The sequence below is a fragment of the Leptodactylus fuscus genome, chromosome 4 (genome assembly GCF_031893055.1).
Source record: "Leptodactylus fuscus isolate aLepFus1 chromosome 4, aLepFus1.hap2, whole genome shotgun sequence".
Lineage (NCBI taxonomy): Eukaryota > Metazoa > Chordata > Amphibia > Anura > Leptodactylidae > Leptodactylus > Leptodactylus fuscus.
Window position 1 is genome coordinate 45,298,268 of NC_134268.1, and position 17,718 is coordinate 45,315,985.

The following is a 17,718-nucleotide window of genomic DNA, read 5'->3' on the forward strand; positions in this document are numbered from 1 at the left end:
CTAGATTTGGTGCAGGGACGTAGTTACATCTCAAACTGCTATAGACACTAAAGCTTCATGCACACGACTGTAGTTTTTATCCACAATTGCAGATAAAAGTAACAAACCCATTCATTTCTGTGGGCTCATATACACTTGTAATTTTTGCAGCCTTGTATCCGTGCCAAAAACAAGGACTGAAAATTATGAAGCATGCCCTATTTTGCAGCACAGACAAGTGTAGAGGATGGTACAAGTCTTTTTGTGGATCCGTGATGTCAGATGTAATTGATAAGGTCAAAGCCGTGTTTATGACTAATTGACCAATAATCCTGGGTAACTGTTGTTGTCCTAACTAATAAGGCTGAGTGCCAGGCAGTGAAGAAGTCACACCACTCTATGTTGGTATTAATTCCTCTCTCAACTAAGAAAGAAATACTGACGCACTTTTATTCAAGACCACGGGGGTTAAATAGTAGCAGAGAAAGGAAGAGCGATAACATTCCTGATTGGTATGATACATCTCAATCAAACAGAGAAAGTTTAAGCAGTTCCATATATAGTTCCAGCTGCTCCCGGTCCTGCGTGGTAACCTTGGGGAGCTGTCTAACATTTGTTTTTCTTGCACCCATCCTGGATGCAGGCACCATCTTATCATATAACATTATACCAGTTTCAAGTATAAGCAACTATATCTAGCATTCAGCTTTAAAGGATAGCAATGTTTTTCATACATTACATGATTATAACCTTCACAACATGAGGACATGTTTTTTGCAGATTGCAGATCAGTATTTACAAACAGTAAAAACCACTTGGTCCTGTGCAGAAGGCCTAAGCCTAAATATGTCCCCATTTACACTCGCCAATTATTGTTAGTGCAAGTTTCATTTGGGTCTAACTAAGCATAATGATAACCGGTCAGAGTTAAAAAAGGAAAAGATGTAGAATTTATCAGCAGTTAGGCCGGGGTCCCACTTGCCGTAACCTGCAGCAAAAAATGTCATGCTTTACAGTACTTGCAAAGTCTGCAGAGGAAAACTGCAAACTTTTTTGAAAAGTGCTGGGGGAGAAACCACAATACATTTCTGCTGCATTTTTTCCTACAGCACTTTTTCGCTGTGGCCTGTTAGAAGGGCCTTAGCCTTACAATGCTGTACAAATACTTGTCCATGTGTAAGAATGATAAATGTACATACCGCTCATAGTTACACTTACGCTTGGCATTGCTTTCTAGCACACATTCAGGTCCTGGTATATAGCAGTGTGAGCTGTGTTTCCCATTAATCACTTGGTCTACACTAGCCCTAAATTTTCACTGTGGCTACGCATTGCCACTATAAAGTGACTTGATAAAACCCCATCACATAGCGTCATTACACCTCTATAGTGATATTAGATGCCACTATCATGCCACCACTAGATAACCATACATACTACCATACCATAACAAATCATTGTAAAGTAACTCCGCCATAATGTGACTCAATAATGTGACCTCCACTGCTGCTATGTAATACAACCAAACCCCTACAAGAATAAAAACATTACCACCATGATTTACATAAACCTTACACCCATACTACACCTGGATACAGTGGTAATAATTAATCAAATAACACTGAACTGAGCAACTATGTCCAGTCTTTCCCTTATGATACCTTTTCTGAATCATTCCCTTTCCATTTTCTATTCTATCAGGTCCAGATCTCTATAAATACTTCTTCTGGCCACTACTTCTCTCTGCACAGTTTTCTTCACCATTTAGTGCACCACATTGTAACCCACACAATAATAGTGCACCACATAGTTAAAGTTGTCCCTTGGTAGCCTACACAATAATAGTGCACTATACAGTAATATCGGATTCTCCAAAATTATTGTATAATAATCAGGACTGTGGAATCAGAGTCATGGAGTTGGAAACAATTTTGGGTGGAGTCAAAGTTGGAAAAAAAAAGCTACTGACTCTGGCTTCAGAATAAAGTGATTTATTAATTTTAATTATGTATTTATTAATACCCCGTTCAAAGCAGTACCGCACATCTGAGCGCCATTTTGGTGTACCTCGCTATAGACCTGAGCAGTATGCGGAGTTCCATAGCAAGCGCTGGGGCATGCGCAGTACCACTCTGAACGGAGCAGAACTATGCATGCTTGAGAATTTAACTACAACAGCACGATCTGGCAGGAAGAACATCCAGGGAGGAGGAGCGTCATATGGAGCACAAGCAATGGAGGGGCGTGAATAAAGGTATGATGTGGGGGGTGCTTGGAGGCCCTGGGGAACGCCCAGGGTGCTCGGTGGGCTCATTTACATAAAGTAATTAACCAGGATTACAACGGAATAACGGGGAGAATAAAAAAAAAAAAAAAAAAAGCAGGTAGTCGTGGAACGTCCTATCCAGGATTGTCTTTATCTCAAAACCACGAACACCAATGATAGAATCCCTTTAAACATTAGCAGTCCTGTAGGGGCCTACAGGGGGCTTTATATTTCTCATAAAGCTACAAAGCCATCTAGCTGATGTGATTATTGATGTCTCTATGTAGAGAAGACGAACACGAACAATCATAAAACATGTTCTAGACATTAGTTACAAAGTGCAAATCACTAGTCATGTCAGAAAGTCATAACTAAGTGATACATACACAACATGCAAGCTGTTTCATGTCAGAAAATAGGAAATCAACATACTGCACAATAGATTAAACGGAAAAAGAAATATTTGATACTAACAGGGTAAAGATGAGAATTTGTAAGAGAAAATGAAATGTACAGAGAATAGCACGGTCATCCTGATTAAAAGTTGTAGAAGTTGTAATTTACCTGTCCAGGGTTCCCTGATTACCGGCAATGTCCCAATCCTTGGTGTTCCATCCCCTCCCCCCCAGGTCCATTCACCCCTAGGTCACTCCACCCTTCCTTCCCCGATCTCACATTTAATTACCTGCGCTATAGGGGCTGATTATAGTAAAGCAGAAGGCTGCTTTGGATTATATTGTCTTGGAGATGGTAAATTTATCACAACTCCTCAGACATCCCCTTTAAGTACTAGTGCAGTGCCACCACTGGTGGAAATTAGCACTACACACTGACGTTGAATGATCACGCGGCCTGAAAACTACAATGCTGCATTGTGACACTACACTCATGGACTCATCTGTGGGGCTGGTTTGATATGCTGGGTTATGCTGACAGATTCCCTTTAAGCTGAGGCCCCAAGTTGCGGAAAACCACAGCTTTTTTTGTTGCAGATTTTGTTGCATTTTTTTCAGCTAAAGTCAGGAGTGGATTGAGCAGAAGGGAGAAGTATAAGTGCTGTCTTATTTCCAATTCCTTTTGTAGCCATTTTTGGCTTTGGCTCAAAAAAATGCAACAAAATCTGCAACAAAAAAGCTGCATTTCTGCAACGTGGGGCTTCATTCTTAAAGAGAGCCTTTTATGTCTTCTGACCTCAGCGGTGAGAAACACTGGGCTATTTGGCATTGATATCCCAGAAGTCATCACTGGCTTCCCTAACAGTACAAAGCTATGGAAGAATACTGTCAGGTGGGGCATTCCTCATATCGAAATACAATGATGCTAAGTTGTAAGGCCCGCCCATCTGACAGTTAAAACTAATGGCACTGATGGCACTGGTGCACATAACAGCAAAGCTGACAGTGCACTGAATTCATCATACCCTCAGCCTTCTAGCGGTATATAATACCGCCAATGTCAGAGGACTTCAAATGTCCTCTTTAAGTAACGCAATATGCAGTCTATTTTGTAGGAAACCCCAATGAACACACATTCCCTTACTGTGATTTTTTACATTTTTATATCAAATGGGTATCAAAAAATAATAAAACGAAATATAGAAGAGTAAGGCAATATAATCCAGTATTATCTTTGGGTTGCCATCTTGTTCTCTATGACTGCCACAATGTGCCAAAGGCATGTGTTGACTCTAGTAATAAATACATCTGTATACTCTACCTGTAAGAGATTTATTGTATCACACATTGGTGCAGTCCAGTAATGGTCACTTATCACAATGTTTCTGGCCAAATTATACATTAAGGACTGAATGACCAAACAGCTTTGAAGCAGAAGCATTCTGATATTAGCCAAATCTTCAGGTGTAAGTAAATATGTGCTTTATTAAGATTGTATTACATGCATCTCAATTTTTCATTAACCTGCGATTTTTTTTCAGTCTAATACTGAAATACAAGAAACAGAATGATAGTAACATGCAGATCTCTAATTGTATTACTTGTACCTGCTTTATGAAAGAGGAGGATCATGTATGCACTCATATAATATTACACATTGCAAAAAGATTATTATTAAATGAAATCATATTAAAGTGGCATTATAGGTGGGGGACGCTACCCATCTCCCAAAAGATGGCAAACAGCATAGAAATGAAAGGAGTCATTATTAATTTTGGAGTCTCGAAATCCAACATTTCTTATCGCTGCTTAGGACATGCTCATAATATCTGTGTCCCTTTCATGCGTGAATGAATTTCTAATCTGTTAGTATAATGACAAATGTACTATACAAATATATACTGTCAGGGTCTGGGGTTGCTAGGTGGGGTGGCATAGACACACAAGTCCAGATTCTTTAGTCCAAAACAAAGGTAGAGTTTTATTTTCACTCAAAAAGGTAGTGCAGCAACAAAAGGAAATAATACAAAAATAAATCCCTGCCCGGCTAGGCTCTAACTAAACAGAATAGGTTACCTCACCTAGAATAACAGAAATCCAAAAGCCAGTAGAATCATTCAGGACACAGCCCCAAAAATATGACCTCTCTGTTGACTCTCCAGCCAAGCTCTGCCCAAGTGTTGCTGCTAGAGCTGGCTTCTTAAGCCTCCTTGATGAGAAGACTCTATGCGGCTGAGTCGCTGCTGGAACATCCCCAAAGTGTGGACTGGAGGGGGGTGGAATGACAGGTCCCACTACCAACCTACCTGCCATTCCTAAAAATCCAGCCCAATACTGAGCATTTACCAAAATGCTCAGCAGATGAAAGTTGTCTGCTAAGAACAAACATTCCTGGAGTTTTCTCATCTCACCCACCTTAGTAGTCTGGGCAAGATGTACACATCCTCCATTACCTGACCAGCCATCGGCTTATGTGTGTATAAATATGGATATATACATATATAAAATGGTCTGCACCATTCCTGTCTGTGGCCTGTTAAAGGGAATATTCAGGGACATTAATTTATCTTACCTGGAGCAGACCTCAGGGCTGGTCATGTGATTAGAACCAGACCCTGTCCCTCAGGCCTCTCTGCCTTCTCCATCTTCTGTTTGTACAGGTATTTATCTGTGCCATGGGCTCTGGCTTTATTACTTGTACAATCCTATTCATAACTGTCTATCCCTCTAAGGGTAAGTTCACACTGAGTTTTTTGGATTGGAACCTGAGGCGGAGGCTGCCTTGGGTTCCGATCCAAAAGCTGGGATGCCGCAACTAAAAGCTGATGCACTGCACCAGCATCCAGCTGCGTGCTCCGCATTAGGCCCAATGAATTGGCCGAGTTTCTTCAGGACGAATCGCAAAGCAACTCGGCCTGAAGAATGAGCATCTCGCTTCTTTTTTCTGGGAGCCAGAAGAAATGGCTCCTGAGCAGCTCCCATTGATTTCAATGGGAGCCATATTTTTGGTCAGGGTTTTGAGGCGATTATGGCCTCAAAACTCTGACCAAAAAACTGTGTGAACTTACCCTTACTCAGAAACAGCCCTAGGATCATGCAAGGCTTCTGTAGAAAAAGGGAACTAATGACCTGTACTGATGTGAATAAATAATTTGGACTTTTATAGAAAGCTTCTATCTAGTACCAGCATAAGCCTAAACTTGTGTTTCTGCTGCTCTCTCCCACCCAATTCCCTCTCCATAAACTTTTATGGACAGGTGTAATCTGCATCATGTGACCTGCAAAAGGGAGGGAGGAAGAGCAGGAAAACAGCCCGATAAGAGGAGAAAAGAAGCATTTTTCAAATAAATGGGATAGAGCTACGTTTAGTATCAAACAGAGATACATCTACATGTATTCTATCACCAGAACATAGCATATCAACCCAGCCCTGCATATTGATAGGTTGGGGTGATCTGAATCAGGTGTTTTCTCCATGTGAGTTGCTGCCTCCATTGCAGAGATAGCCCCCTTTTTTTTGCAAACAGCACGTTGGAACAGTGAGGGCAGTGACATTGCTCCAAAGCGGTACATAGCAATACCCTCATAGCTCTAAATAGAAAAATATCCCAACAACTGAGGCACCGATCGACAAGGAGAAAACAGTGTTTGATTCTGGTGACCCCAACCTATCTGTGGGGTTGGGGTGATATGCCTGGTTCTAGTGATAGACACCTTTAAACCCTCAGACACAGTGTAGAAGTTTACAACCATAATGAAAGTTCTTCATGAAGGTGTATAATGAGCTAAGCCTCACTAGACATATATTATAATGAGCAAAGCTTCACTAGACGTATACAGTATTACACAGGCAGGTTACAGCAATGTGACACCAAGCAGACGAAATCCAAAGCAAATACTGCTAACATAGAGGTGGTAACTAAAAGAATACGTACTCTCTTTCCTCTGTCAGGTGTGCCAGGAGTTGGTTTTGCTCACAAATTTTCTCGCCTAGGTTTTCATTGGCAAGCCTGTCCGAAAGTAAGAGGAATAATTTAGAACACTGAAACTAAATCTATTAGACACATAACTGCCTTAGAATGTAAAGCAGAATATCAATTATTATATCAGTAAGTAACAATAAATCATAGGTAGGTAAAAACATTCACTACAGATAGCATTTACAACATGGAGCCACTGTCTTCACAACAAAATCCTTGACATCATAAGGAACTCTAAAACAAACTATGTACACACTCACGTACTGTGAAATATGGGAGATCTTCTTAACCAATGTCCCCCCGTTTGTCAGTTCTCTGGATTTAGCATATTACCAGTGGTAATCTGAGATTTTCACTAATAGCCTGTTTATGACACCCAATGATGTTTAATAATATATTTTTACCAAAACTTTACTTACCGCTACTTATGATCGCCAATTTATGTGTTATCTTTAAAGTGTACCTCCAGTTATAAGCACATTTTCATAAATGAAAAGTATGTTAATATAAGAAACTTTGTAATATATCTTATTAAACAAATATGCTTTCTTCTCCAGTTTTCAGGCAGTATATTTCTCCATATTAGCCTATGAAGAGGGGAGGGGGGGTTAGAAAAGACGCTCAAATAATTGCTGCTGTGACGCTACTATTAACACTGCTAGGTTGTTGATAAGAGGCTAGAAGTGCATAGAATGAGGCAGTAAATTAACTAGATGGCAGGAAAATCTTACTTCACCCCTCCCTTCTTCATAGAGTGCTGTGTGTGAGGCTGGAGATGTAGACTAACCTAATATAAGCCAGCAGTCAGATTGAAGATACGGAGCAGGAGTACAGCTTAGTAAGTGGTGAAGGAAACAGATCTCCTTAATAAGATGTATTACAAAGTTATTTTTATATATTTTCACTTTTAGTATTCATTCCTGAAAAGTTATTTATAACTGAAGTACTACATATGTGTTCTAATACTGAACTTGCCCTGAAATTTTGCAGGGTGTGGGAGGTAAAACAGGTAGATGAAAAAAATTGCCATGCACAGATGCTGGGATCAAACAAGGCTTTTTTTTTTTTTTTTTTAATAGAGGACCTTTCATGATTTCGACCAACTCATTGGTGGTCCACTGATTCCTAAGTGGTTGGCGTTTATTCTTTAGCTCCAACCATTCCTGAGAAATTGGTGCTGTTAATGTCAGGTGGGCGGTGCTGGGCTGGAATAAACAGACTGGAACCTCCCACCTATCAGCAGATAGCATAATTAGCATATCGTGCGCTGAAACAAATAGCATTGATTGCTTTGGAATGGAGGGGTGATATAAAGAATTGCGGGTGAATAAAGAGTTACTTGTAAGCTAATGGTCATTAAATTGGTAAAGACAAAGCTACTCATTACTGCAATTAAACAAAGCGTGCAGAGCAAAATAACACCATAAAAATGCTGCCATTGTTTCAAGATGCAAGTCCAGGTGGAAAATAATCGGGGTCACTAACACACATTATAGAACCCTTGGAATATTCTGAATTGAAGGAAATTGAGTGAATGTTCCTAAGAATTCTGCAACCTCCCTCATATAACACAGTGTTCCTCCTGGTATATTGTTCTGCCATTGTACCAGTAAGTATAGTGATTGTTAAAATGTTCACAGTTGCCTTTACTCCTGGGAAATAGACAGGAAGAGGAGTGGCCAACCACAAAAGGGCAGGGTATAGGTAAATTAAGCCCCAAAATGGTCGGTTTATGGGAATTCCTAGATATAAAAGGGGTGTTCCCTGATGAGAAGCAGGGGCAGGGTTAAAGTAGCAATAGGCAACCCCTCAGGGATCCAGCTATCTTGGAACTACAGACCCCTGCATTCCTATTTGTTCTTCTTGGATCTACCCACAGAGGTGAAAGGAGCAAGATGGAAGCTGTAGTTCCCTAGGTTAAAGTTTCCCAGAATTTTGTAGCAACCATGGATATATATTGCACCACTTTATATTATGTAGATCAAGGTATAACTGCATTTTGTTTTAATACAAAAACACAAACATTTAGGCAGCGCCCTCCTGAGGATCACGGCTGAGGGACCACATGGAAAAAGACAAGTAACACTGTAGTGAAATCTATCCATATGGAAATCAAAAGTGCAATGAAATGGTAAAATGAAAATCTTCAAACAGTTAACCAGCATTTACTGCCGAGGCAATTTCTAATAATATTTGAAACATATCCTTTATGTATGCAGAGCTAAATTTACTTACAATCTATCCTCAGGCAAAAACTGCAGAGAAGTGAAAGTTACTGAGGGTTATGGAGTAACATCATTTCTGTTCCTTCAAATACAAAATTGCTGATGTCAGCCGATATCGCCTGGAAACTATTTGATACAACAATCTAACTTTGTACAATATGAGAAGTTCCATACAACATAAATGAACAGCAATAACCAAGATAAAGTCAAATGACTGCTACCAACTATTTTTAACTAAGAAATATATTAGGGGGGGTTAATTAAAGGGGTTGTCCAGAAATTAGGTTTCTATGGCCTATCGTTATAAATAACTGATCAGTGGGGTCCTTGCATATTGGCTGGGCAATGGTACTGTAGCTCAACTCTCACTGAAGTCAACGGGAGCTGAACTACAGTAACAGTGCCTGACCCCACTATACAATGGAGAGCAACACTATGGACCTACGTACACAACAGGAAGAAGACTGGGTCGATGAATCCAAGTAAGCAGTACATTTTATTGCATAGAATAAAAACAGAAGAAGCACAACGCGTTTCGGGCCAACCAAAAGCCCTTTCTCGAGTGCGAATTTACAAGTCACGTCAATTCTCACTTGAGAAAGGGCTCTTGGTTGGCCCAAAACGTGTCGTTATTCTTCTTTCTGGCTATCAGTGAGCGCGGATTCCTTGTTGTAGATGTAGGTCCATAGTGTTGCTCTCCATTGTTTCTTCTTTTGCGGTGTAAACAGGTTGAACCGCTGTCGCCCATGCCTTGGTATCTACATGCTATATAGGGTGTTGTGACCGACACAACTCCACAAGGTGAGAGGCCATGTGGCACTATAGTCATCCTTCAGATACTATAATACATCCTACTATAATACTGCACTTAGTGTGCTCGGTGTCTCTCTCATTTTTTTCCTTGACCCCACTATACAGGGCACAGAGCCAAGTGTTTCCAGCCCTATGTTGAGCATAGTACAGGTGTCAGAAGCAGTTCCAAACAGCTGATCCATGCAAGGTCGCCTGTCGAGTTCCCGCTATCCTAAGGAGTGGCAATAAAAACCTAAATTCTGGAATACTCCATTAAGACCAGTTTTCAGTACTCCAGTCTTAACGAAGTCCCCATCTTGCACTAAGTTTGCCTGAGTTATCTAAAGGCTCCGGCCTTTCAATAATTCAGACACACTCCCATGTGCCAAAATGGAAATCTACACCATTCAGGAACCGGCATAGATTTCCTATGTAACAGTTTTCTGGTATGAGTTATAGCAAATTTGTGGGGCCAAGGTGTCTCTACTCTGGCCTTCCTTGATCTCAGCCCATTTTCAAAAAAGAAGAACATTGGAAGGGACGGTGATGAATCTAAAATCACATGGTAGCTCCAAACAGAATCTGCAGCTGAGGAGAGAGAACTGTTGATACAGCAACCTATGGTTGAAAAAGGAGGCCGTGTGACTTATCCAAGAAAGTGAAAGCAGGATAAGGAAAGATAATGAACAGACACATAATACTATTAAGGGGATGGTCTTTCACAGAACAAAATGACTCAAGAAATAAAAAACACAGAAGTGTCCCTTTAAATTTGGTTCCTTTGACAGAAAACAATGGCGGGACTTATGCAGACTGGCTGTCCTATTAAATCTACCCCAATTACTGTCTCATTTTATTACATTTTTGTTGATCACTATTGTGCTAATACTCTACCTATGGACGTAACCTTACAGACAGAATAGGGTGAGGTCACTGAAGATGGGGTAAAAAGCTCTTCATCATTCCTACCAGGATGCTCGTATATGTGCATAAGCCTTGGTTTAGCTTCATATAATCACCGGTAATATTCATAAACCATCCTATTCAACAAAAAGATACATTGTATACAACAAAAAGATACATTGTATGAATAGACCAATAGACCAATCCTAATAAAGATGCTCACTAGTTTCAATGTGTCAGCCTCATATATGGCACCTACACAAGGAGCGGTGATGAAAACAAGACGTGACCCATTCCTATCCCTGTTTTGTGTTCCATTTTCCTACAGCGTTGACCTTACTTAAGCAAAGTACAATCATACAGCCCCTATTATACCTTCAGAGGTATATTCAGATATCAACGTTTAATTGTAAAGGGTTTTGTGTAATGTGAGACGACTGTCCCTCTAACCAATACCCCATTAAAGAGTCGAGTAAAATAACAGTATCAAGTTCAATCGCTCACAAAAAAATACCCACTCATTATATCTGCTGCTTTCTGTATGTTTTTACTTAATGCTTCTGCCTCTGTGGACATATGAATTTCTTTTTTTTTTTTTTTTTGTTTCAGATAAACATATTTTCCCAATGACTTGCACATGGAATCGGCAACGATACTTAAAATTAAAAAAGGAACGGCCGAACGTCTTAAGAAAAAAGCCTTTGATTATTTGATGTTTTCCACTTAGGCATTAAAAATGATAATAATGCCCCTCTGAAAGAAAACGCGGAGAAAGGCCGCCACTCCTCGCAGTATATCACATAATGCCATCATGAGATACTCTTGTCATCTTGACGTATGGGATGAACTGCAAACAGCTGTCCTGTGTGTTGCGAGAGGCAGCGAAAAGCTGCGGCTGATTAGACTTCCTGTCATAGCTTTGACTGCTCCAGCTCTAATTTGACTCCGAACTGAAATATCAACAAAGAAGAATGAGAAAAAAAAATTAAAAATTCAGTCCGTTTTGACACTGTTTTCTTGACAACAGTTTGACGTTAATAGACAATTGTGGGTGGATAAAATGAAAAGAAAAGAGCTGTCTCAAACCAAAAGAGGTTAAAAAAAAAGGAAAAATAAAATCTCTTTACGGTGAAAAAAAAAAAAAAAATGATGATGGAAAGGCAAGACAGAGCTCATCTTCATAAAATTATGTGTCTTGGAATGGCAGCCGTCAAGGGAGAAAACAGAGCCTGTGATAATACCTTACTTCTACTAATATGAAAAATAGCAATTTCTCTTCAGGTTTTTAAGAAAAATGAGGGTCACAAAGAAAGAAAAAATAAAAACATGTCCAGGAACACAGAAGACCAGTTCATATTCTCGTTTCTTCAGCTCTGTTCACACTAGGGCCATAGTTTCATGTAACCATGAGACCTGTGCTGGAATCCCTACAGAGTGGCCTATAAGGGATTCCATCAGACTCCCTTAAGGGTAATTTTTTACAGTCTATATGTGTGTAAGAAAGGGGGCGTTCAAACTACTGTTGGTGTCCGACTGCAGTGCCCGTTGCTATTGTCCATTCAAGATTTTAGCAACGAACACTAGCGGTGTCTGTTATAATTTCCATTCATTTCAATGGGATTTCATCTGTTGTCTTTGTGTCCGTTTGTGTCCTTAAGGGTCCGTTAACAACCATGTCCGTTTTTTCAAGCGGACAGAGAAATCACACATGCAGGATTTTTTTGTCAGTTTGAAAAAACGGACAGAAAGTGTCCGTTTTTTTTAATAATGAGGTCTATGGGCAATGGACATATAACGGACAGTAACTGATGGCCATCAGTTAGGGGGCGTTCACACTACCGTCGGTGACCGACAGGTAGTGTCTGCTCCTAGTGTCCACTCAAAATCTGGCATGGACATTAGGAGCAGACACTAGCTGTGTCCGTGACACCTGTCATTTGTTTAAATGGCGATCGGGTGCGTTCTTTTGCACTCCGTGCCTGTCCATCACTGTCCGCATGTAAAGATGTCCAACTTTTCAAGCGGACAGAAAAACCCTACATGTACATTTGACAAACGTTTTACCAACAGAAGTCTATGGAGATGTTGAGCAAGTAGTTTTCACATGTTCTTTCTGTGTCAAAACGTGTCTGCTTAACGGAAGTGAAAAACGTGATATGAACGGCACAAGTTGACAATGTAGATCTGAAAATGGAAGCAAGTTCATTGCTTGTTCTGGACAAGTGTCATTTTTTTTTTTTTTCTAAATTCCTTTATGCATCACGCTCTTAGGGAGCCTTCACACGGAGTTATGATGCGCTCATTCTGATCGTAAAAACACGTTCAGAATGAGCGCGTAAAAAGCAGCTCCCATTGACTTGAATGGGAGCCGGAATACGTGCGCTCCTCATTGAAATCAATGGGGGGCTTTTTTCCCTATGCTTTTAGTGTATTACGCGCGTAACACATTGAAAGCAATAGGGCAAAAAGCCTCCCATTGATTTCAATGGTGAGCGCATGTATGCCGGCTCCCATTCAAGTCAATGGGAGCTGCTTTTTACGCGCTCATTCTGACCATGTTTTTATGATCACAATGAGCGCACCGTAACTCCGTGTGAAGGCTCCCTTACATACAAAGTCGTGCATTTCACCTATGCAGGTTTTCTGTTTTTATACCTAGTAAACTGATCCAATCCAGACAGCAGCATAACCTACTTTTACCTGAGCAGAGATCAAACAATGAAATGATGTGAAACTGCAGATCTACCATATACAAATGATGTCCGCTTTTCCAAATGGACTCCCCAGCTTTTGGGCCTCGCTGCAATGGTTATAGGAATGTGTACTGTACTTTAGAAGTTTTAATAATTCTAACAAATATTTAATCCCAGAAAATGTATCCCAAATACCTAACAGAGGCTTCCAGGTGAAGAATGAATGAAGTGACGGCTTTCTTCTTTTATTGACACAACAGCCAAGGAAGCTGCCAAGCACGGTTTCTTAGTTGTTGCTTCTTGTACCATAGAATCTAATAGAGAAAGCCTCTGTATTTATTATCGCGCTGGATGAAGCAGGTTAGATGGGGTTTAGGTAAAATTAAGTTCTGGATATTTGGTAGGTCCTAGTGGTGTATATACGGCATGTATTGTGAATTTTCTACAAATGTGAAAAATGGAAACACCTATTTAATATTAAAGGGGTTATCCTATGTATACTAAAGTTTACCTTTAAGCTTTATTAACCCCCAATTATTATCAGCATAGAGGGCAGCTGGAACTGGTCGAATCTCTTGTTCCATTGTCTCCCTAGCTCCTGACCACATCTCCAACTCCACTCTAATCTACGGACCCTGGCCCAAGCATAAGCCACTTGGTGACTTCAGTGAGAGTGTATAGGGAGAGGGAACGAGCATTCACAAGTGAAAAATGGGGCAGCTGGGGACCTGGGTGTATAATGGTAATAAATTCACCAGATTAACATGAATTATGTTGTATGTTAAAAAATAAAATAAAATTATAAAACCCCTTTACACACCTTCATTTTTATAAGCTTGGGAACTTATTTTTTTCCTCTCGGCACGTGTAAAGATCTAGGGCCGTCGCTTATATTAATCATAGACTAGAATAATTCAGTTCTGTAAAATATAACCCATCAATCGTCATGAGAACCATATGTCTAATGCGCACAAAATTATCTACAAATTTAAGAGATGCTGCTTCTCACTTAGAAAATGATATATAATTTTGCCGTTACGGTGGCAACCTGTAATGCTAGACATCTACTGATGAGCGAGAAGATGTAATTGCACATGTGCCAATCAGTGGCAGAAGATACCAAGGCTTAATTAATTTGTACGAAAAGCAACAGTGATTCTGAAACGTGAGACTGGCGCCGCCAAAGCCTTGCGAATAATGAATCACATTGGCGTGTTACAAATCTAATATGTAAAGGGAGAACTATTTTGATGACTGTGGGCCAAGGTTGACGTATGTACTGTTAATGGTTATCTTTTATTTATCTGTTTGATCATGGAAGGTGATGAGTTGTGAAAATAGCCCCAACTGAGATGTTTGTAAAGATTAAACATCCGGAGAGGTAAAAGTGGAGATTAAATCCTTTCAAATAGTCCTGGATACATGAACAAATCTGATATGAATTTATAATAAAGCTCCTATTTTTGTAGGAAATAATTTATATGAGCTGCTTAGAGTACAATGGGCTCGTCTACCCCATCACAATATAACTCATAGTTTAGGGTATTTAGCTTTTGCTCCCACCATGTTCTGGAATATATCAGAAGTATAAATACAAAGAACTTATCCAAATGTATCCGTACAATACAATATAGTGTCCTCTCGTGTAACGCTCACATAATGCCTCAGTGACTAACCAATTGCTTACATATACATTTACAAAAAAATACCAAAGTTATATTCAATTAACTGTGGCTCTGAACGTCAGTATAATTTACACTTGGGGGTACAACCTGCCATCTCCAGGGGTACACACCAGAGTCAGAGACATCTCTTTGGTGGGGTTTGTCAACCACAAACTACTATTATAGTCTGGGCTCTCTTTAGACCCTCAAAGTATAATGAGCCGAGGTCCAGGGAGGTTAAGAAATAAGACAAAAACTGGCAATCACCCTCCTTGAGCTCCAGCATGGTATTCAGACCTCTTTGGCCTCTTCCGCCTGCCCAAATGACTTCAGGGACCGCTGACTGGTCGCGTAGCGTATGGGACATTATACTGCATGGGAGCCACTATGGGACATTATACTGTGTGGAGGGCCACTACAGAACACTATACTGTATGGGGGATATTATTCTGCCACAGGGATCTATTGCATGAACGAGGGAGCGCAATTTCTAAACAGCCTAAGGTCCATTATACTACGTAGAGGGCCAGTATGTAACATTTTTCTGTCACAAAAATGTGATCTTTGTCATAAATGGGGGAGCACGCTTTCTGAACAGCCTGAGGCCCATGGCACCCCTTAATCTTCCCCAGGGGAAAAGCAATGAATACCGATTACCAGTCTCTCCTTAATCGTCACGGAACATGGAGTCCAGTTTATTATATGCGGGAGACATTCTGGGGGTCATTATTTTACATGAGGGGGCCATTATATTACATGCGCTGTACTGAAAGGGCAATTCTACTAAACATGAGGCAATTATACCTCTTACAAGGTCACCGACGGGGTCATTATATGGAGTTTGAGGGCCATTATACAACATACTGTAAGGGGGCCATTACATTATTGAAAACAAAGGCTCTATATTATGTCTTATTTTATTAACATTTATATGTGATTGCTGTAGTGTCCCAGTGCACTCCTTGCCATTATAATAGTTGTATGCTATGTAATGTCATGTCTCTCACAATGTACTAATACTGAGTATCACTATCTATCTGTATTTCCTGTGTGCATACATTGTGTTTATTGCCATGTACTATTCTGCTGCCACCTATGTTTCACTCTATGTAGGTGCATGTGATATAGGATCCCAATCACTCCATATACAGCACGAGCAGAACTTTCTAGCAAGCTGTGGGTGGAGACTTTAGCCTCGCCTTCCTCTTAGAAGGGGAAAGGAAAGCAGAGCAGCCATGTTGTGGAGAGTGTAGTGTGTGAGGTAACAGCACCTGCTGCTACTCCAACTCCAGAGAGGATTTTCAGATTCCTTCTGCCAAACCTAGGAGCTACATGGTGAATCTCACAGCCCATGTAAGATACAGAGTCTCCTAGGACCATTCACCAGTCCATACAGAGGGGATAACCGCCATACTTCTACTGCCTCCAAGAAGGAGAGAACCTGACAGAAAGGAGCAGCTATAGAGGAGCCTTTCTGCATTCCTGGACCTAAAGAAGGCCTCCGGTCATGTCCAGTGCTCCATGGTTTCCAGGCCACGTGTATTAGGTCTGCGTCCGGCTATCGGATACCGCAGCCCAGTAACCGTGAGTAACTACATATACCCCAAATCAGTCACCCACCGGGAGCCAACCGGCGAAGATCCCTCTTCTGTAGCTATAACCTGGACTATGTCTCCTCAATACTCTAAACTACCAAATCTGAGGAAAGTTGTGTCAGCATCAGCCATTACCTGTCAGCTTACAAGGGAATCCTGCATCACATGCACCCGCTGTATTGTACATGAGACTGTATCACTGTGAGGTATGGCGGCACTATATGGTAGTCCTCCTCACATGCACCCGCTGTATAGTACATGAGACTGTATCACTGTGAGGTATGGCGGCACTATATGGTAGTCCTCTTCACATGCACCCGCTGTATTGTACATGAGACTGTATCACTGTGAGGTATGGCGGCACTATATGGTAGTCCTCCTCACATGCACCCGCTGTATTGTACATGAGACTGTATCACTGTGAGGTATGGCGGCACTATATGATAGTCTCCTCACATGCACCCGCTGTATAGTACATGAGACTGTATCACTGTGAGGTATGGCGGCACTATATGGTAGTCCTCCTCACATGCACCCGCTGTATTGTACATGAGACCGTATCACTGTGAGGTATGGCGGCACTATATGGTAGTCCTCCTCACATGCACCCGCTGTATTGTACATGAGACCGTATCACTGTGAGGTATGGCGGCACTATATGGTAGTCCTCCTCACATGCACCCGCTGTATTGTACATGAGACCGTATCACTGTGAGGTATGGCGGCACTATATGGTAGTCCTCCTCACATGCACCCGCTGTACTGTACATGAGACTGTATCACTGGGAGGTATGGCGGCACTATATGGTAGTCCTCCTCACATGCACCCGCTGTACTGTACATGAGACCGTATCACTGTGAGGTATGGCGGCACTATATGGTAGTCCTCCTCACATGCACCCGCTGTACTGTACATGAGACTGTATCACTGGGAGGTATGGCGGCACTATATGGTAGTCCTCCTCACATGCACCCGCTGTACTGTACATGAGACCGTATCACTGTGAGGTATGTCGGCACTATATGGTAGTCCTCCTCACATGCACCCGCTGTATTGTACATGAGACCGTATCACTGTGAGGTATGGCGGCACTATATGGTAGTCCTCCTCACATGCACCCGCTGTACTGTACATGAGACTGTATCACTGGGAGGTATGGCGGCACTATATGGTAGTCCTCCTCACATGCACCCGCTGTACTGTACATGAGACTGTATCACTGGGA

The 17,718-nt window shown here is 41.2% G+C and overlaps 1 protein-coding gene across 1 annotated transcript in view; it reads right to left on the reverse strand.

Annotated features, from left to right (window-relative positions):
• LOC142201133 (uncharacterized) overlaps positions 1–17,718 on the reverse strand; it is a 279,771-nt gene that overhangs the window by 53,151 nt on the left and 208,902 nt on the right. Inside the window, exon 22 of the mRNA XM_075271958.1 lies at positions 6,576–6,650. Coding sequence (XP_075128059.1) covers positions 6,576–6,650 — 75 coding nt within the window. The remainder of the gene's footprint in view (positions 1–6,575; positions 6,651–17,718) is intronic.